The following is a 22501-nucleotide window of genomic DNA, read 5'->3' as shown; positions in this document are numbered from 1 at the left end:
CTGCAGGAGCACACTGAGCTTAGAAACCCACAAAGAAGAGGGTTTCCTCTGACATGAGCACAGACAAAACAAGGTTTCATTAGAACAGCTGAGGATATTCAAATGTAGTGAAAGGCTACCTCTGTCTGAAATGTTGATTTATCTGAAACAATGCATATTGTATTCATTTACACTTCACACTCCTTCATTTAGACTGACTCACTTTATTACAGTTTCCAAGTCAATTGTGAATGTGTCTGTACTGTCTGCAAAAAACCACAGGTCTCAGGACTCTTTGTTAAGATCTTTTGTGCTCTGATGGACACCAGTTTCCACATTTCTTATGTACTTTTCTTCTAAATTAAATGATTTGCCAGTGTGGCTATCAGTGAACTTTAGAGGCAGTTCAAAAAGGGCACCAAAAGAAAGTGTGTAGGAATTAGAGAAGGGGCCATTGTCATGTGTGTACATAGTCTGGGACAGTCTACGGCTGTGTTTTCATCCCAGTTTGTACGGTCCAAAAATGGCCGAAGATAGCATCACTGGTCCACTTCTTAGCTGTCCATGTAGCAGGTTATGGTTACGGTAAGCATTTCTTGGACATTTAACAGACTGTCTGTATTTGGAAAGATTATGACTGGGTGGATCGGAGTCTGTGTTTGTCCGCTCCTGTATTCATCAAAGTAATTGCTGACGTCTGAGAACACAATGGCATCACTAAAATAAAGCACTCATTGCAAAAGAAAACTGACAACACAGCTGCAGTAAGCACAGCAGGTTCAAACTAAAGCAGAAAATGAGTCCGTGTAGGGTTCCTCATCCAGGGAGAAGGTATTTTCTCAGACAATTTCAGACCAATCTGCCTCTTTGATTATGGGATATCTTGTGAACAATGTTGACATTTTGGCCCTAACGGAAAGCTTAGGTGGTCACCAAAATGCTGAAACTATTCAGGGCAGAGTTCATGGTGATCTGAATAGTGGTTCTGGGGATATCTTCCTCTGTACCAAAGTCTTCTCCTCTGTGTTTGCAGGTGATGAGCATCCTGAGTAACCCCAACGGTGTTTCCTCGCAGCCACAACACGACTTCTCCATCTCACCGCTCCACAGTGCCTTGGACTCCTCTTCATCCAATGCCATCTCAGCCAGCTGCAGCCAGCGTTCAGCTGAGGCCTCCATTAAGATGGTGGACAGCCTTCCATCATCTCAGTCCTACTGCCCCCCCACATACAGCACCACGAGCTACAGCATGGACCCAGCTGTGGCTGCTGCCGGCTACCAGTACAGTCAGTATGGCCAGAGTAAGTCTGACACCTTCTACTTCTGACTAAACAAACAGCCTGACTATACAATGCAGCAGCATTGTATAGTATTTAACTCTTCTTAAAACCTTTGGCTTTTGTGTATACTTACTTACTATACTGCCTGCAGTGCATTTTAGTTATTTTATTTTTTCTATTTATTTCATTTTTATATTGCTTTTATCTTTATATTTGGTAACACATCTTTTTATTTTGCTTTTATTGTGTTATTGATTTATTCTGTATTAACTTTTTGTGCACCACTTTGGAAATCTTGTGTTTGTTAAAATTGTGCTATATAAATAAAATGGATTGGATTTAAATGAGCACAGTGGCAGTTGGTCAAGTTATCATCACCACAGCTAACCTAGCTAACTAGCTAATGGCCGCTAACTACAGTTAGCAGTATTTAGCAGGTACTTTAGCAACTGATAGCCTAAAGTCATCTGTCCAAAACATTAAATTATCTCGGCACTGTATTCACTGTCATCAACACTTTTATGACATAGTAATGACAATTCCAAATGGTTTGAGTTCAAGGAAAAAATTCACACAATTGTAATAGTTTCTTGACATCCAATGTCCAAACCACGTAATCACAGTTTAATGTTATGGCAACACATAAAGCTAAATTGTAGTTTGATAAAGTTTGATAATTAGGCCTGTTATGCCATATTTATGACGGGTTATATTGTCTTGCTTGAATAAATAATTTACTGAAAGGCATTTAGGGACAGTATAGTCCCTAAGACTTCTTCATGGTCATGACAGGTGTAACAGTATGTTTATGACAGTGTCATATCCATATCAGTGTCAAGGAAGGATTGGTTTGAAGTAGGTTAGATATATAGATAGATAGATAGATGTTTATTGATCCCAAGAAAAATGGGAAATTCCTGTGTTCACATAGATAAATCTTAAGAAAAGATTCATTATAAAAATTTGTGATACCAATTAAAACAGATGACAGAGGCTTTGTTTGGAGTTTTCACAGAATGGAATGAAACTCAACAAAGGAAAAATTGTCTTTCTTAACAGAATATATGGAGTTTAGACAAAGAAATAAATTGTGCCCCATTGATTTTTCATTTATTGGGACTCCGCGTCTTGCCATTTGGTGAGCACAGAACCTTTCATTACTACAACTAAAACTGGTTTAAGTTGGTTGACTAAAGCCGCTTTACTTTTTTTTAATCTAGATTGACTGGTTCACCTGGACAGTTTTTCAGTGCGTTAACAAATCCACTTTTAGCTAGTTTGAAGGCAGAAAAAAAGGGTCCGTGCACCAGGTGCATGGTTCAAAAGGGTTTTTAATTAATCATATTTTTACTTTTGGCGTGACATGCAATCAACCAATCAGAGTGTCATCTCCCATTCTCTTTAAAAGCCTAGCGCATTTGTACCTTGGCCACTACTTTTATGATGGTGGATTTGCACCGTAATATTTTTATTTGTAATCTCCTGCATGTGTGTGTGTTGTTCCGCATTTGTGTGTGTAACAAGCATAGTGTGTTTCCCTGTGTGTGTGTGTGTAAGAAGCGTAGTGTGTGTCCCTGTATGTGTGTAACGAGCATAGTGTGCGCGCTGTGTACGAGACCTAGGCACATTTTACTAATGTGCTGTTTAAATAACATTGAAATGCTACTTCATTGACTTTAGACCAGGTTTTTGTTGGTCAATAATTGTTGGTCAATCATTTTCTTCAAAATAGTAATACGCCAAGAATTCACCCCCATGGGTGCAAATATGGGCGCAAATACGGGCGCAGGTGCATTTGCTATTTAAACGACGTGGGTGCTGGATGGTCACAAAATACCAAAGACACTTGCATCCGGCTTTGCGGCGCACCGGCTGCAAGATAAGGCCCCAAACTGTTTTTAACTTGCATTTCAATGACGTCACAAACTATGTAGCCTCAGAATTTTTTTATTATACAAAATCGTTCAATTTAAAACACCATGTTTCCAGTCCCACTCACATAGGTCATTACGCAGAATACAGGTAATCAGTTTTCAGTTTTGCTGTAAGATTAATACTAGTGTTAATGATTTAAAGCTTATAATGCAGTCTTTCAACGAGCATTGCTGCATGTTGTAGAACAGAGGCACAGGTAGGTAAAGGTTAGGACTAGGTCTATCTGCAACACTTCTCCGTGGATGACAGACGCTGCCTTTAGCCTGAGAGGGAGACAAAGTGTTGCAAGACAAAAGGATTAGTGAAAGCCACTGGGCTAGAGGTGCACTGCCTGTATCTCTAAGATCTTTTGTAATTCTTTGAATATCCTAGTGAAGGAAGCCTGGACTTCCTACTTTGCTAACTCAGCTTCTTCTTCAGAAATAAACCAGGGAATTTTGGGAAATACTATTCATGACATTGTTTCAACGCCGCTTTCTACATTACCATATTTCTCCACAGATGATTGTAGAAAGGTTCCTTACAACCTTTGTTAATAAGGTAACAACTATTAACTCTTGGCCACTCTTAAAAAGTGCCCCCGCCCCCATAAAAAGAAAAACATCAAATGTTAGAGCAATAAGACTCCGGTTATATATTTAAAACACATGTCATCTCTGATGCTATAACTGATCCTCTTTGATGTGACATTTGTGGTTTGGCTGTGCCACCGCCCCCCTCCAGCAGACAGACACTTCAGACATTTGACTCTTCTCTTGTTCTAATGCAGGAAGCTCCTGACAGATTAAAGTACATACTGTCAGAATAGTTAAGGTGTGTGTGCACCTATGTCTATGCATGCGTGTTAGTGTGTATTATCAGATAGGTCCAATCTTGGAGGCAGAGGACTCTCAGTGTGACTGCTCGACAGGGATTTAAGGTATAAAGCTGGTTGACAGAAAAAACAGCTTCCTTCATTTAACCTCACTAAACCCTTGTGAAACAACACACACACACACACACACACACACACACACACACACACACACAGCTCCCCCTCTTGCTGTCTGGGTGACTGGCATCTTGGCAGACAGACCTGCCCACCCATAGGTGCTCTTCTTTCTGTTATTCCTCAGTACAGAGTGACAGTTTCCTTGTCTGTGCACGCTAGCATCCTAACTGGCATGCCTTACTTATCTCCCCCTATTTTCCCAACACACACCCATGCACTCACAAACACACTTTGTCACATCCCATCTGCTGTCAGCCCTCCTCTTTCCTGGCCTATAAAAGAGAAGTTATCAGCAGCTGAACCAGGGAGGTGCAGCATCCACTGCTCAGACATAAAAATATGCTGAGCATTAATGCCAGCTTTACAAGAGCCACAGTTATTCTACTTGCCTATCTGTCTTTCTGTCTGTGGAGCCAAACTGTTGGCTCCTTTTGTCTGTCTGTCAAACATAGTGTTCTCTTGTCAGTCAGTATGATTGGACATACAAAAAACTATAATTCTGCAGCAATAAAATGCATATTTGAGTCCAGTGATATTCAATATTTTTTCTTCTTGTCAACAAATCCTCTGTGCAGCGCCAAACCAACACTGAATGTATCTAAGTATTGTGTGTGTATCACATAACACATTAATTAGCCACACTGTAGTTCATTTGGACTCAATTACCAGAGCCCAACAAAAGTCTGTCTTCTAGAGACTACATTTCTATCTATCATAAGTTTGGCCACTCTGGGGAAAGATTAATGCAGCTTGGGTTTTGGTTTCTGGCAACATTCTTTACCATCCAAGTTCATGTGCTGCATAGAATCCGTAGGGAGGTTGTTGGAGTGGATGGTTGCTACACAAAATGCAGGACTTTGGAAGCATATTCTGAGTCCTGTGTGTAGTTGTGGGGAAGAGAAATATGCTGGATTTGGTTGAACATTAAAAAAGTAAACTTGTCCTGCTACTTGAAATGTGGCAGATGCATTCTAACTTTGCAGATATGCTAATTAAGAATGTTTTCTCGCTACTAACAAATTTGGTGTTAAATTAGCAAATTATTAGAACAACAACATAACATATTTGTCTCATTAACACAGGATAATGTCATGAAACGTAATTACTGCATTTAAACCAAAAATAATTAGGAGGAGTGGACAGCTATACACACAGCAGCCAGGGGTTCAGTGTCTTGCTCATGGACATTTTGACATGTGGAAGGAGGAGCCTGGGATTGAATTGCCAATTGTGTGGTTGAGGGGGGACCACTCTACCCCCGAGCCACAAGCCACCTGCAGGGCCACTCAATTTTTCTCAGTCATTTAGGAGTTTAACCAGTTAAGTGACATGGAATGGAAAACCAACTCCCATTTGACAGCAGCATAAACGTGAGCAGTGTTAGCTGTGACATCCAAAAAAAGGACCATTCATGCAGTACTACAAGCCACTAAAAGCATTATTCTACAATGACTATGATCAGAGTTGTAAACGGAAATCAGTGGAAATTGCAAAAATGCTGGACCAAAGCTTTAAAGGGCCATTTCACTGAATTTACATCCAGCCATCATGAGCTCTACTCAGCCTGTATACCAGTTATGTACCATCTGTGGCTCTGGACAAGCTCTTTCAGAGAATTTCATCAACATCACAGTTCATATATCCTCATTGGCTTTCATTTTGGTTGAAGGCAGCTGAACTTACCTGCTTCATTTTTATAGCGCTTAAACCTGATTGGTGTCTATAATTAAGCAATGTCTTGCAAATCATTGTGTGAATTATTTTGCAAAAAGTATGAAGCTGACATTGTGCTGTAGTACTGTAGTGCTGGGCCAATGTTTAGCTCCTTGTGTGTACAGTTTTGATAATTGTGTAATACTACGTTAAAACGTAGCTTTGGTTGCATTATGGGAAATGTAGGGCTCATTGTTTTTGAAGCTCAATTGGTGAAAATAACATAATAAATATTCTAGATAGATTGTTGCTGGGCTATACGTCTTCGTGAATGTCTGTTTGCCGTCATCGTGAAGCGTGTATGAAGCTGTTATTGTAATATCATGCACTGTGGATGATTCTGCAATTTTTAAAGCTAGAACAGTAAATTTTCCCATTAATATCATGTTTCTATTATGAAAAAATGTTGTTTCACTAGGTTTTTACGGGGGTTAGGCCGCTGAACATCAGAATAACACCCCATAGCCCGTCAGTCTCCATAGGATAACATGGGAAAACTTTCTAAAACTGCTTTTCCATGTCTCACCTCCGTGAATTATTGTATGAACACAAATATTTGTGCATTTTCTTAAAAGATATGGAGTTACAGCCAGGTCATGTGCCACTATAGCCTGTTTTGCTTTCCATGTAAACAAGCATGTGCTATTCAAATATGAAAGTCTGAGATTGTGGAGAACACTAAATGGTCTAATGAATAAACATGTAGTCAAACCTTTTAATGAAAAACACTCATAAATCTATCAATAAGTGTATGTCCTGTCTCTGTTCTCCTCCAGCAGCTGTGGATTACCTGGCTAAGAACGTGAGCTTGTCCAGTCAGCGCAGGATGAAGCTGGCCGACCACTCAGCTGTGCTGGGACTGCTGCAGGTCGAGACTGGCCAGGCCTACTAGCACTCACCAGACATGCAACATGACACCTGGTCACCAGCACAACCCACACCTCCTGCTACCATCCATACAAATCTCCCAGAAACTTTGGTGTGTGCCTGCGTGCATGCGTGTGTGTTGGGCTGATTTTATACTTTATTTGATGTAACTGTATATCCAGGGTTTAAGGATTAAATGATGCAGCTGTCCAAGCTTTAAACATTCCCAATGGGACCGACCAAAGCCACTGTTAAGAATATTGTTTGATATTTGTTGTTCATATTGCACTACAGCAATAACTAGTGATTTAAAAAATTACTATGTTAATCCTGAGCCAATCAGTTTAGACTGGATGACCTGCTATTTAAAGCAACTATGTGTGACAATTTAATGTTTCTGAAAGTGTTTAATTTTCCATCTGATAATCATGAATGACTTGTAAGAGCAAACAACACTAACAGTGAAAAGGTGAGTTCCCTAAATGATTAATGGCCGGTAGACCGGCTCTACAGTAACACATTCTGACAGGTCACAGATTTCTGCATAAAGCCTGTGTTAGTGAGTATGCAGGTAAAGGGCAGCAGGAGATTTATATAGGCCTAATTGTGTGTTCCAATTTATTTTCAAAGTTACTTGTTACACTGGGACAGTATCAGCCATAGTATGATTCGGTATGATATTCTGTCTGAACAAAACATTTATGGTAACAATATGACCCCCCGATAACACTAACTCAGTAATACAGTGGGTAACACAGCACCAGCCGGCATGCGCTAGAGAAGATCTCTCTCGCCCTTTCATATCTATCCACTATCCAAAGCCCCAAAAGAAAAATTAATCTTTAAAAAATGTTCCACATAGTTGCTTTCAAATATTTTTACAAAAAAACAATTTCAACAATTAATACATCTTGCAATGGTGCATTCAGACTGAATGGCAATAAAACTGGCACCATATCCACAGGTATCTGGCCATAGACAGACAGACAGACTTTTGGCATCCATTGTGTTATTGCATTGACATGAAACACAATTGTTAACGTCAATAACTCCTTTGGCATTCATTCCAAACACACCTTATGGGAACACAGCCCGGGTACTCTGCTGAGTCACCTCCAATATTAAGATCTAATATTAAGCTTCATTCATTGATATACATTTCTGGTTGTGTCATCAGACAACTGCACTTGTGATTTGATCACAGCTCAGGAATATTAGCTCAAAATTTAGTGTCTGTACTTCTGATGACTCACAGCATCACAGATGGGTGATGAGATATTTCAAACCGCTGGTTTAGCGGAAACAAGATGTTGAGCTGCTGTCTTTAAGCAATTATCACCCAAATAAACTGATTGGTCCTGGCTTACATTTAGTGTTCTAAATTCTAAACATTTCTTTAACTTTGACAAGAATACAATTTCAGGGCAACCCTAAGTACATTGTATTTTTCATGTGAAACTTAACTTTATAGATAGTGATTATCAGTACAAGATATCGGCAGTTTAAAAAAGTGTCAGCCTTCAGGAACCCCTATGTGTGTGTGTGTGTGTGCGCATGCGTGTGTGTAAGTATCTGAGGGAGATAAAACACCTCTGTAGCAGACTGATATGAACTAATTAAACCATTCCTAAAGAGATGCCTCTGTTCTGACACTGCAGTCCCTCTTATAAACTCTTATAAACAACAGGAATTCGGAGGTCGGAGGTCAAACAATGCTTCGGACTGATTAGCTGACACTCAGTGTGACCTTCACTCCATGCCTGGATGCAACCAGACCTTTCTCCACGCAGCTTGGTACAAATCATGACACTTCCTTTCTTAATTTTCATTTCTTTTGATTCCAGTTTATTTAATGTCTACTACTTGTATGTATCTATGAAAAAAACACTAGTTCCATGACATGCCATCACCAACTGTTCTAAAACACTCTTTGGATAAGAAATTGATTTTGATGATTTATCTGCAATTATAATTGGACTAGTTACCAGGGTTGTTTAATATCACAGAGTAGCTCTTCAGTTGTGCTACTTGAGTAATGTTCTCAGGTCATCTGCCCATCACAACTAAAGTATGGTTTAGGATAGTTACATATGCTTTGCTATAGTGCCTATGTGTGGAATCCAAAAGTGTTCTCCCAACTCACTGTTGCTTTGTTCAGACGCTAAACAGTTTGCGGATGAGTTTCAACAACAGTGAGCTGAGAGGAAAGTTTAAAAAAAATCTGCAGTAAATAAGTTCATTAAGATAGTGTTTTAATAAAAGAAGCCCCTCTGGTTTCTGATCTGCTCCTGTCTTAATTTGCAGAGGACAGAAATTCATTACTTCTTCCATGTTTACCTCTTGTCTCCATCCATTCTCTTCTTCATTGTTCTTCTCATCACTGGTAAGCGTGATAGAAGAGTTTTGTAATTTTCCCGCATAGATCTTTCAAATGAAAACATTCCGCAAAAAGCATAATCCTCTCCTTTTAATGTGAAATATCTGCAGGAAGTATTCCATTTACATCCACTCTGCAGAGTAGAGGAAACTGGAAAAGTTGCCTCTACTATGTAGTATTTGTCTTAAAAATAGACAAGCTCAGTTCTCTTAGCCTTCAATATTTAAGAATCTGCTTTTATTTGAGAATTTCTCTCACAATGCGGACAGAACCTCCGAAATGCTAAAGTAGTACCCACTACACCGGTTCCATAAAGGATTCCATTGAGGATGTGCAGTGCAGTCAGAGAGAGAGAGAGGTTTGCGAGAAATTCCACTCGTCATTGCTTAGGAGAGGAACAACAATGCTGCAAAGTATCAAGCTTACTTTGTGTTCTTCAGTGGAAACCATTCTAACATTGATGGGCTGGAGGATGAAACAGAGACAAACAGAGAATCATTCCCCCTATTGCATCATTCCATACAACAAATAATAGTACTTGAACAATCAAAATATACTCCTGTATTAGGGCTTGTGTCCACATAGGGTTTGGCTGGGTCTCATTCCGGGTACTCCTGGGCCGTGGTGCCCTTTTTTGATGGGTAATATTGTCCCAAAAGGAACACATACATCAAAATCAATTAAACTGACCTTTGTCAATTAAAAAAACAGACAGATTCAGCAACTGTACTGTAATTCACATTTTGATGAACTATTTTCATAAAATTCAAGATGTATTCCGAACGAGCCGCCATCTTGACCGCCATTATGCTAGTTTTGAAATCTTGGAGAAGCCAGATCCATGTGACACGTTCTTCCAAATGTTTCTATGACAACAACATTAACGATAGCAAAGTTAACACAAAAATGGGGTGACCACGCAGCTAACAACAAGCTTACTTACTTACGCTCAGAATAAAGATGGATGCCCAAGGCAACAGTCTTGTGGTGAGTTCGCATGTCTGTTAAAATAGCAGGATAGTCAAGTTTCTGTTATCTGATCAGGTGAAGTCAATTGAACAGGTGAAGATCACAATGTTGTGGCCTACAAACAGGCTTGGTAGTGATCGCCACGGTAACGTGCTGCAAATATAGTGTTTAAGGCTGAGCTGGACAGAGAGTATTCAGTTTAAACTGCTCTACTCTAATTGTTCTCTGTGAAGTTAGCTGGAAGTGAATTGTGTCTCCATTGTGTCTGCGTTGGACTCTGTTTAACAAAATAGCCTTTTAAATGCTTCATTTGACATGCAGTTCACACACCAGTCATCATTTAACAACAGAAGAACTAGCTCTAAAAGTGAGAGGTGTAGTAAGAAAAGTGTTAAAACTGAGAATGGAATTTGGTGCGGTGTGTGCACAGACCTGAGAGTTCCCCAACCTGCTAGATCCCTCTTAAACCCCCTGGAACATTTAAAAAAAGTTGCTGGCTCCAAAAACAACAAACAAAAAAAAACACCATGTGGACACCCAGCCTTATTTAAGTTTTATTTATTTATTTTTCTTGCACTCTTGTTTTCCATTTGGCGCCATTTCAAAAAGATATTTACTGTTTACCATCATATGTTTAAAGATGATGCCATGAAATGAAACTGAGCTGAATTTATGAGTTTATTTTGGTATTTGTATTGTATGTATTCCTATGGTAAGGGGAATTGTTACTGTCAATCCAGAGGCTTTTATAAAATTATCCCTCTGCACCTCCACAAGAGCCATGAAAACTTTTGGATGCTGGCTGTGTTAACCTTCTACCTTGTGTAAATATATATTTTTCACTGACAGCTAACCAAGGAGAATATTAAGGATCAAATGTACAGATATGCTCATTCACCCCCGGCCCTCCTGTTTACCTCGTAGTCCTTTCTTTCTTGTTCGGCTTTCCGTTTGGCATGTGTGTATTTTACCATAGTATAATTTATTCTACCTGTATGAAGTATTAGACTAGTGACAAATTTGTATTGGCATTTCCTCCTCTCAGCCTCTTGGTGTGCTAACTGTAACACTGTTTATTAAAGCTCTACAACTGGACCAAGACCACAGGGTTGTACTGGCTGTCTGCTCTTCATTTACTTACACTGAGCGTGTTATTGTCTATATGTTAGAAAATGTAAGGGGATAAAAGCACCGTTTATTTAGTTATTTCCTTAAATGTGTATCTTATCAGGCTGTCCCCATTCACTGTTCGTACTAATACTGCATTACTGAGAAATGTAGTGCACTACAATTTGTATAAAACCCACATAATCATTTAGACCCATGTTGACATTTTTGGTTATGCTGCACTTCTCAACTTCCAACTTTATTATCCTGAATCTATTTGATTTGCAGCAGGCTTCAAATCACATTGATTCATGACAAACATTAAATATTCAACAGCAATAAATACATAAAATTCCACACCACAAATGAAACAAGGCAAACCTGCTACACTGAACCAGAAGCTAAAAACGAGATAAAAACATAAGAAACAGCATATTAAGTGCTAAACAAAGACGAGTACAAATGAAATGTAATAATAAATAAATAAATAGATCATCAGTCCAGGCTAGTCCAAGCTATATAACAAGGGCACATCAAAGCAAGCTAGTCAAAATAAAATAGACAATCATGTTTCTTGTCTTGGACACAGATGTAAATGTGCTGTATTTATATAGCACTTTTCCAGTCTTAACAACTGCTCAAAGCACTTTTACATCTACAGGAAACATTCACCATTCACACACATTCATACACTGTGGCCGGGGCTGCCGTACAAGGTGCCACCTGCTCATCAGATAAACATTCACACACATTCACACTCCGGTGCGCAGCACCGGGGGCAACTCGGGGTTCAGTGTCTTGCCCAAGAACACTTCGACAATGACTGCAGGGGCGGGGATCAAACCACCAACCTTCCGATTGGCAGGCAACCGCTCTACCACTGAGCCACAGCCGCCCCTAAGAGACTCATAATGACTGAATCGTACTCCTACAGTCATTAATATATCAAATAAAAAAAGCACTGGCCAAAGGACCCAAAACCAGATCAACAGTCCACAATTCAGCCAAGAAGAATTAAATTAAAATAAGATAGTAGCTTCTCAGCAAGTACATACTACATTAAATGCAGATGAGAAGTTAATAACTAGAAGCCTATGAGTTTTTGAAGTCTCCAGATGTTGAACAAAGACATTTAACAGAGGAAGTGTTGCTGCCTGCCTTGTAGACAAAGTGAAGTGGGTTTAGCTGACCTTCAACCTCCCTCCTGCTTAACCACTTTCTCTAAATATTTTAGGGTTGTTACATTTAGCCACAGGGACACTGGTGGAATTTTTTTATATTTTGGGAACTGTTTAAACCAGAAGATTTTCAGGTTCATACTTGTATTCTGTGATTCTACTACAACATGTTTGCATGCTCTAATGTGTAAATAAGGTTTTATTTTTTATCCTGCCCATGGCTGATGCACCTTCATTTACCCTCAGTCTGAGGTGCTCTGTCAAAGCGTCTCTTTAAAGTTTTTCTGGGATGTGGCATATTTTGAGTCTCTGGTGCTTCCACACACAAACTTAAAAAAAATACACATCCATCCTGTTTTGAGTGAAATACAGATTTCTAAATGTCATCTGCCTTTAGTCTCCAGGTGAGCTTGTCAAAATTTGCACGGCTTTCTACATCACATCATGGCAAAACACTGCTACAACACAAACTAGTTGACCATATTCTCAACAAGAACTACCTCCATTCCCAGCTTTGATTTCCGAGTTTTCTGAAGAGATGGAACTGATAAGATTGCAATGAAGTACATAGCAAGACTTTGTACCATGAAAAATCGCCAATAGAAATTAACAACATTAGTAGCCAAGATTACAGGTTGGTCTATCTGGTGTTAGCATATAGCTACAGTAAACCGCTGACCAATCATAGAAGCACAGCTCAGAGTGACGTGACACAGAGCAGAGAGTACAAAGAAACGTTGAAACTGGAGTGTTCAGAACCGGGATATTGGTCCTGACTGATGGAGAAGTGATACTGACAAGATCGTTGTGATTCAAGCATTAACAGCGTCAGCTTGATGGCCAGCTTTCCTTCCTGTCTTAGGAAGCTATGACTATATTGTGTTTTGCCTGTAAAACCGTGTCTGTGTTCTTCATAATTATGCAGAATTCAGGGCTCAAAGTATTGCGGTACTGTGCCGGATCTACGGCATGCGGCCATGAGGAAAAATAAATAAATAGATCTAGGGAACTTGCTTGCGGGTTTTATATTTTCGAGTCAGTTGATTTCACCTTCCAATCATATGAGAGGAACCCAACTCTAACTAATGCAGAGCTTAAAGTACTCGGGCCTGGTCGCTCTGGGGTATGACTATTTTAGAAGAAAAATAAAGTCCAGATGGGATTTGTTTTTGATGCGCTAAGTTTAACCAATCACCAATCAATCAACTTCTACCTACCAATGAAACAAGTTCTAGCCAATCAGATGCAAGGTAGGGCGGGTGCTTGCTGAAAAGCGAGAGTGTGGTGTGTGGTCTCTGTTGTAACACGGTTAAAAAATATGTAGATACAGCTATAGTTGAGAATGGAGAAAAGGAGGAAAAAATGGCGCTGGAAATGAATAGAGGACAAGAGGAAAAGGGAGGAGACGGGAAGCCGTTTAGGACTTGGTTTCTCAGACTGAGCACCCGGCTGCAGCGTATGTTCAAGGAAGAAACTCACCAGTCATTAGATGCTAGTCCCAAAATGTATCGAAAACATTTTACTTCTTAAATTTTTGTTGTTGTGTAATGTCAGAAGGACTTTAACTGCTTGGCCAGTCAAATTAACTTTAATGGGTGCATATTGAAAAAAAAGAAGATTTTGACTCAGATTTCTTTTTTTACTTTCTTTTTTAAGCACTGAGAATTTGATTGCTCTTCAGTAAAATACAAGGCTCTGGTAGATGTTTGCGATTGGTCATGCTGTGCCGACATCACCTCTTCTACAGTGGTGATCAAACGTTTTGGCCCCCAGGTAAAAATTTGTATTAATGTGCATAAAGAAGCCAAGAAAAGATGGAAAAATCTCCAAAAGGCATCAAATAACAGATTAGACATTTTGTCACAGCAAAAAAACACAGAAAAAGTTATTGAATGCACCGAACTTCAGTGCGTAGAGTAATAGCGTGAGACGGAGCCTGCTGGACCTGGACAAAAGATGGGACCCATGGCCAGAATATCATAGTTCATAAAAATGCAGCGCAGTGACAATACAGACATTTCATAGACACGACGTGTGTAACTCTAATGACCCGCCATTGATATACCTGATCCACTGTATTTAACTCTCCCACCATTTTCCCAGCCCTTTTAGTCACTCTATCAATCCTGGCCTTATCAGTTAGCTGAGCTGGGGGGGAAATGCTGGGAAAATGGTGGGAGAGTTAAATACAGTGGATCGGGTATATGAAGATCATCTGGTAAAAATGACACAGAAAATAACGAGGAATCCGGGTCACCCTCTTCATGGTAATCTGACAGGCCGGGTTATAGAGTGTAGCGGTAGGCTAAGACCTCCCGTGACACAAACTAAGCGGTATGCTCTTTCTTTCATACCTCAGGCTATTAGACAGCACAACAAGCACTTTAAACGTACATTTTTATAAGTTTTTATTTTATTTTATTTATACATGGTATTTATGAATAATATTGTAGTGTATTTGTGGTATTGTATTTATTCTCTAGGTTTTTATGGTTTAGATGGCGAGTGTGAGCACTGTAATTTCCATTTTTATGGAAGAAATAAACTTGACTTGACTTGACTTAATCAGTGTTGAACAAATTCTGCGTGCTGGAGCCATTCGTTATGAGCCAGCCAACACTCTGTGAGTAGGCCTAGCATACATTCATCGCACTCCCCCTCTCTCCCAAGTTCTTTTAATCAGTTGTTGTTGAAAACAAGTGAAGGAGCTTTCTCAGAGATACACTTTTTTTTTTTTTGTATCCTAGGCTATTTATTTCAGATTATTTTCATTTACATGTGTTGCAGCTGTATGTTATGGAGGACCAGGTCTTCCATATTTAAGAATAAATACAGAAATAAATAAATGCTCAATAAATAAATAGGCATACAATTAATTGCCCCAAAAAATACAATGAACAAATAAATGTAGGTAGAAATTAAATTATACAGTGAGACATAAATGTATATATCTCTTTTAATTAGCTTCTTTATATATTTAGCTTTGTAATAATTACCTTATTTATTTATTGTCCGTTATAATCTTCAACTTTATTTAGTAATTACCTATTTTTTAAATGTATTTATTTCAGTGTGTGTTTAATTTTTTGGTCTGTTTTATTCTTCCTATGCATTTCTACCCTATTTATTTTCACCCCTGGTATTTATTTCTGCCTGTCACTTTTACATTTCTGTATGCATTTCTACCTCATTAATGCAAATGAGGAGGGGCGGGTCTTAAGGGGCCAACTTCTGCCCATTGGTTGGTCGGCATTTCACTGCACGGTCGAATTCACATGCCACCGGTCACACACACAACAAAGATGGTTACCCGCGATGAAGTTGTCAGTGACAGGAGGCATTTAGTAACTGTTTTTGAAAACAATGCTAACGTTATAAGTATTGACTTTATCATTTTTCGTTTAGACGCTCTGACAGAACGTGTGTTTCAGTTAGCGGCACACAGGGACACAGATGTGGACAATGCAGTTTTTCAGAATGTGGAGGAAGCGGCCTATCTTCTTAACTCGGTCGCTAACGTTAATCACACACCTGGGATAGCTGGTCGCCCTGCATATTTGCTGCCTGTGGACGCCGTGGAATGACTTTTACATGCGGGTTTGCCTGTTGGTGCCATTGCAAAGCTTTTTGGAGTCAGCGAAACAACAGTCAGTGTACCATTACATGTGATGCCAATAGAACCAGTGTGTGTAACGTTACCAATTCACAAAAATGACACAGGAGAAAGGCAAACCCTTGCTAGCTTTTGTTAATTTACAAAGTTATGGAACTAATCAAGAATGCATAGAAAGTAACGTTATGTCGCACACACAGTGACTTCAGACTCGACTCCGACTTGAGGTGCGGGACTCGTGAACAATGTTTATTTTTAGGAAACACACGTTCTGTCAGAGCGTCTAAACGAAAAATGATAAAGTCAATACTTTATTCAGCCATCTTTGTTGTGTGTGTGACCGGTGGCATGTAAATTCGACCGTGCAGTGAAATGCCGACCAACCAATGGGCAGAAGTTGGCCCCTTAAGACCCGCCCCTCCTCATTTGCATTAATGAGGTACAAATGCATACAGAAATGTAAAAGTGACAGGCAGAAATAAATACCAGGGGTGAAAATAAATAGGGTAGAAATGCAAAGGAAGAATAAAACAGACCAAAAAATTAAACACACACAGAAATAAATACATTTAAAAAATAGGTAATTACTAAATAAAGTTGAAGATTATAACGGACAATAAATAAATAAGGTAATTATTACAAAGCTAAATATATAAAGAAGCTAATTAAAAGAGATATATACATTTATGTCTCACTGTATAATTTAATTTCTACCTACATTTATTTGTTTATTGTATTTTTTGGGGCAATTAATTGTATGCCTATTTATTTATTGAGCATTTATTTATTTCTGTATTTATTCTTAAATATGGTAGACCTGGTCCTCCATAGTAGCCTATGTATGTACAACATACAACTTCAACATAAGAAGAATGTAGCACAATATGGATGTGAAAGCAGTTAATAATTGTCTATGTGACAATAAAATTTGATTTTCGCCGTGATAATTAATCGTAATCTCAATATTGATCAAAATAATCGTGATTATCATTTTGGCCATAATCATGCAGCCAAGGTGCAGCTGGAACTCAGCCTACATGGGGTGCGCACTTTTACTGGGTGAGGTAGAGCCCGCCCCGATAGAAAAACTTTCAATACTGATAGAGTAAGTCACATTGCTCTATTTTGCCCCCGCCTTGCTTGTCACTTGTCGCTTTCAAACAGCCACTCCCATTGAAAATAAATGGTAGCCTGTTGCTTTGTCTCTGTCTCTTGTAGCATGTGTCACACTGTCTGAGGGCCATGGGACAGGGAAAAATACAGTAGTTAATGCAAGTTTGGTCAGAGGCAGGTAAAGATCCCAGCAATCTCCTGTATATGCTCTTTTAACTGATAGTTATGATTGAAAAACTGTTCAGTTGATGGCATGAAGCAGTTATAAAAACAATCCACTGGCCCGTTCTTTTCCTCGTGCACTGATCATATATCCTCTAAATTGTGATCAATGGCGGACTTACCATTAGGCAAAGGTCGGCAATTGCCTTAGGCCCCGAGCTACCCAGCGAGCCCTACCCACGCCAAATAAACTTATGGTTACGATTTCTTGTCTTACTTTTCACCAATTAATTATATCTCTAAACATTGATAAGCCAAAGTGCTATCTGATTGTTTAATTCATGATGAGAATCTCCCCCCACTACATTGGACTATTCCATTATCCTACTGCGCATCTGCCTGTGTGTTTGTACACAAACGGCACAGCATGCTGTAAGCTGTAGGCTACAGACTGTTGAAAGATGAAGAGAAGCTACCGAAGTGGTTCTGAAAAAAGGAAGGAGCGGGAGGAAGGCAGAAAGTTTTTAGCTAAACTTCCAAAGGTAACAACCTTTTTCATGACTGCTACTGACGACACTAACATTAACGTTACTAAAGAGCAGCAGGAAGCCGGTGCTTGCGCTAGCAATGCTAGCACTGATGAAGAGGAGCTACCCACCCGCAGCATCAGCCCAGGTTGCTCTAGTGAAGACTGGAGAAAATTTACAAGCACATCTTTCTCAGATAAATAAGGACTGAAAAGGGGGAGAACAAGGGTTGTGGAGGGCCCCATGCCTGTCTTTGCCTTAGGCCTCAAAATGACTAAATCCGCCCCTGATTATGATCTAAAAAACCCTTTGATAATCTAACACTCTCTTTGTTATAAGGGCTTTGAGGACAGCTCCAGCAATTGAAGGTTATAAAAATCCAGAATGAATGGAGTCATGTTGATGAAGAATGCTGTATGTGCCCACAGTGAAGCAGTGTTGGCTGCTGCCTGAGGGCTTGTGACCCAGACCTGACCACGTCAGGGTATTTATAGACCGTCCAGCATGCCACTCACAGACATAAAAATAAAAGCTAAAATGCAAATACATTTAGATCATGGAAGACAAAAGTGATGGATCTCACTGCTTCCCTGATCTCTCTTTGTGTGTGTCTTTGTTGTGTCATATACATTGGTGCACATTTTCATACCAGCTCTGTTTATTGTGTTGCACTTGGCTGTTCACATGAAAAGTGATGGAAGCAGCATGAAGGATGAAACCAGACAGCTGGAGAGAGAAAGTTTAAACACTGCATTCTTTCACACCTTCACAAACCAAAAACAGATATCTTATTCCTCCAGGGTCCTGGAAATTAAAAAAGAGCATTTTTTATTTAATTTTTAATTGCACATTAAGACAGGATTGATTCAACGATTAAGCCATTAGTAAATAAAGGAACAGTAAAAAGTAAAACTTTTAATAATAAATAAATACGTCTAAAATACAATGAATTGGGCGATTGGGTGGCTAATCTGGTGGAGTGCGGTTCCGTTTGCAGAGTCTCGGTCCTCAAAGCAGCGGCCGCAGTTTCAATTCTGACCTGCGGCCCTTTATTGCATGTCATTCCTCCTTTCTCTCCCCTTTCACGTCTAAGCTGTCCTGTCACAAATAAATGCCTAAAAGATTATCTTTAAAAATGCAATGAATTACTAACTGAAAAAGGGCAATTAAAAACGAATTTTGATTTTAGAATTTTAAAAACAGGAATTAATAAGTTAAATTCACCACCTGAATAAAAGAAATTAAGCTTTAAAAAAAATGTAATTTAAAAGGTTGGTGCGCACAGCCTTGAGTCGGGGACACTGCATTGGGCAAGAACACCTTCATGTGAGTCCTTAGGGCAGTGTGTGCGCTGAATTGGTGCCCAGCTAATCTTTGCTCTGAAGTGATACAAAAGCTTTACTTGGTGTTTACCTTTTAGAGGCTAAGAGGCGTATTGCTAGGTCTTGGGAAAAAAAACACTGTATGGAATGACTTCTTATATGGTACTGGAAAGGATAAGTAATTTTACTAAAAACAGGTTTTTGAACATTTGGGCCGTTTTTTTATAACTTCCTGGAAAATGAAAACATACAAATGGATGGACCGACTGATGGACTGATCAGATGGTTTACATGGTTGTGTTATTTATTTTGTATATTTCATTTGTTTTTATTTATTTATTATGACGTGCTCCTGTGCAATATTATTAATGCCATTTCTTCCTCTTATTGTTATTATTGTTCCTTTATTCTACAGGGGTGGGGGGTAGATGCACTGTTTCTTTGCTGCTTTTACAATGTGTAGGTGCTGTCTTTGTTCCCTGTTTTGTTGTGCTTGTCTAAACAACAATAAATATAAGTTTGGAAAAAAACATTCTGCTTTATTGCAGGTTAATTTTGAGCTTTCAACACGTGGCAAAATTCTGTCAATGTAAGTGTTACAGCCATTAGTTTATGGGAACAGAAGGAGTAACATACAAAAAAATGTACCCAAACCTCTGAGGTTGTTGAGGGAAAGGAAAAGGTAAAAAAAGTCAATTTCTGGAACATTTTTAATTTGAAGCAGCATAAATTATTTGTAATATTCAGAAATTCACGAACCTCTGCTATGAACCTAACCAAAGAATTGTTCATTTTTGTTTTTAAAATAAGCTTTGCAGGAGTCCTTAAGAAATTTAATTTTTATGCACTTTTGGGTTCAAATAGAAAACAAAAGAGATCTTTTTTACCTTTATTTATTCAGGGAAGGTTCACTTGCCTTTCTTTTGCAGGAACACCCTGATACCATTTACACAGTTGCACCTGGAAGCTGCTCAGTACAACCACATCTGATCTGCTGGCCACCAAGCAGCTCCACTAGAGCGGTTTTTGAGGTTAAGGGCTTCTCTTTCACTTTCCCACCCAGATTTTATACTGTGAGTCTGGGAATTGAACCAACAACCTCCCGCTCACAAGCGCTCTTCTGCCACCACTGCCCCCATTTAAATAATGGTAGCAAATATTTGGAAAACAGGTGATTTAATAATCAATTAACCTCAACAGAAAAATAAGAGTAGCAGTGAGACACACAGTAATGTCTCTTACCGGCCAGAACAAATGTTAGCACTTTGAGAGCAGAAAGAGCCAAGAGGAATGCAGTGATTAAAGGACATGTCTGTAGACGTTCAATCCCCCCACTGCAGCAGGCCCAGGGGTATTGTGAATTGGGAGTACCGCTGTGTCAAACACTCAACACTGTCACAGTGAAAGCCCTTACAAAGCCTAACATCTCCCTAAATCCCATAATTATTCCAGGATACATTATGTACCTGCGCCCAGCCGTCTGATCACCACAGTGAGGGGATTGCACCCTCTACAATCAGCTTACAGGAGACAGATTGCGATGATTGGCTAATAATATCAGCTTGTAAGTAGTGTGCTTAAGCGGTGTGAAACAGACAGAAGAATAAATTGCTAGATCCCTCTTCCCCTCCTCCCCAATTGCTGTTGTTGGCCGCTGTGGTTCTTAACGTTCCATCTTTTATTTACCTTGCAGATTTCATTTTCCCCGACAACAAAAGAATTTGAGAGGTAGTTTCTTTTTTGTAACCACTTCCTCATCTTTCATTTAGTGTGAGGGGTTTCCTTAAGTCTGGAGTCTTTTATGTCTTATCGCAGCAGTCCCCTGAATGTATGATTACTGAGCCCTGTAGCAACCTCTGTTGTTCAGCACCCCGCTCTCACACCCTGCCCCCGCACTCCCAGCACCCCACTCTAATCTCCTCACTCCAGTAGCACTTTGAAATTAAGCTGGGAGGAAGCTGGGAGTCTTACTAACCTCACTGCTCCGACACCAGGCCCTCAATCAGCCTCATTGTGGAAAAAGACTTGAGCTCATCTGAGTCTGAGCTAACAGCCGCTCTAAAAACCTTGGCTTTAAAATAGCAACATGACTCGCTGATGCCAAACTACTTCCACAGAACAAAAACATGCAGATAAATCACTTAAGAACATTTATTATTGACTTTTTTGATTGCCATAAATGGTGCTGCCATTTCAGATCAGTTAATGGACATTAGATGGTAATAGAACACTTGCAATGCATTAACTGCAATACAACCTTTTTTTTAGCAGAAGTCATTTTTCTAACAGGCATGACTTTTGGCATGGATAAACGCCCAGAGAGCATTTTTTAGATAATAGCACATCATATTGGTTCTGAACAGTCAGATTAGCCTTGGAGCCTAGTAGCTCATTACTGGAGGCAATGCCAAAACCCCACCTGATGGAAAAAGTGGGACTTTAGTGGTACAACAAAACTTAGAAATACTAGAATTCTGATAAGTCCATAAGAACTGTTGTGGTAATGTTCTGATAATTGGCAGAGATTGTCATGCCAGCTAGCTGGTGACATGCTAGCACTAGCCAGTCACTAAATAAATTACCAGTTAGCAAGCTAGCTAGCTTGATCATCTACCAGACAATAACACAGTTTAGGGTTTAAACCATCATTCCTGGTGCCAATTTGTGTGTCCTTCAACTCTACATAAAAACTCAGCAGGATTTACTTTCTTTTTACTTCTGCGATTGAAGCTACTAATTACAAAGATTCCATTAAAATTAATACATATTCTTAAAATGTGGCTGTGATAATTCCTTTGCCTTACACAATATTATTTTATAACAAATATCTTAAAATTCACCATGGAAATCATTAAGCTTCTCCACAGCATTATGAGCACTTGTCAACGCTACTTTGTAAACCAAACCAAATGAAATGAAATAAAATCTGGAACATACTCAACACTAATTTTTTAAGTGGTTGCTGGCTTGGCCACCAGGCATCAGCTTATGGTTGCCGGGTTGTTGGGTTTTAAACTGACTATGTTTGGAGCAATTCATTTTTGTGTAACTACAACACACATTTTAATAATGAAACGATAAGACAATGGCTTGCAATATAATTTCCCATCCCTCTGTAATAGGGGTGCAATATATCGCAAAACTCACAATTCAAATAAGGGTTTTAAGTCACTGCCCGGCTTAATTTTCAGATCGGCACAATAAATTTAAATGATTATCAAAAATGTAATGAGGATAACTTAACAATAATTTCTTCTTTCGCCAGTAAATAACTGTTAAACGACAAAAATACATTCAATTCAATTCAATTCAATTTTATTTATAGTATCAATTCATAACAAGAGTTATCTCAAGACACTATACAGATA

The 22501-nt window shown here is 39.2% G+C and overlaps 1 protein-coding gene across 3 annotated transcripts in view; it reads left to right on the top strand.

Moving 5' to 3' along the window:
* The window catches only part of LOC117947954 (paired box protein Pax-7-like), a 91933-nt gene that overhangs the window by 67583 nt on the left and 1849 nt on the right, over positions 1–22501 (top strand). For 2 of the 3 annotated variants that reach the window (XM_034877328.1, XM_034877327.1), the window contains exons 8-9: positions 1013–1280; positions 6675–7242. In XM_034877328.1, coding sequence (XP_034733219.1) covers positions 1013–1280; positions 6675–6790 — 384 coding nt within the window. In that variant the 3' untranslated portion in view covers positions 6791–7242. Of the gene's footprint in view, positions 1–1012; positions 1281–6674; positions 7243–22501 lie in introns of those variants that run through there. The other variant, XR_004657369.1, reaches the window with a different exon arrangement.

Source organism: Etheostoma cragini, chromosome 7 (assembly GCF_013103735.1).
Source record: "Etheostoma cragini isolate CJK2018 chromosome 7, CSU_Ecrag_1.0, whole genome shotgun sequence".
In the NCBI taxonomy this organism is placed as follows: domain Eukaryota; kingdom Metazoa; phylum Chordata; class Actinopteri; order Perciformes; family Percidae; genus Etheostoma; species Etheostoma cragini.
Note: the sequence above shows the minus strand (reverse complement) of the source record. Positions and strands in the feature narration are given on the sequence as shown.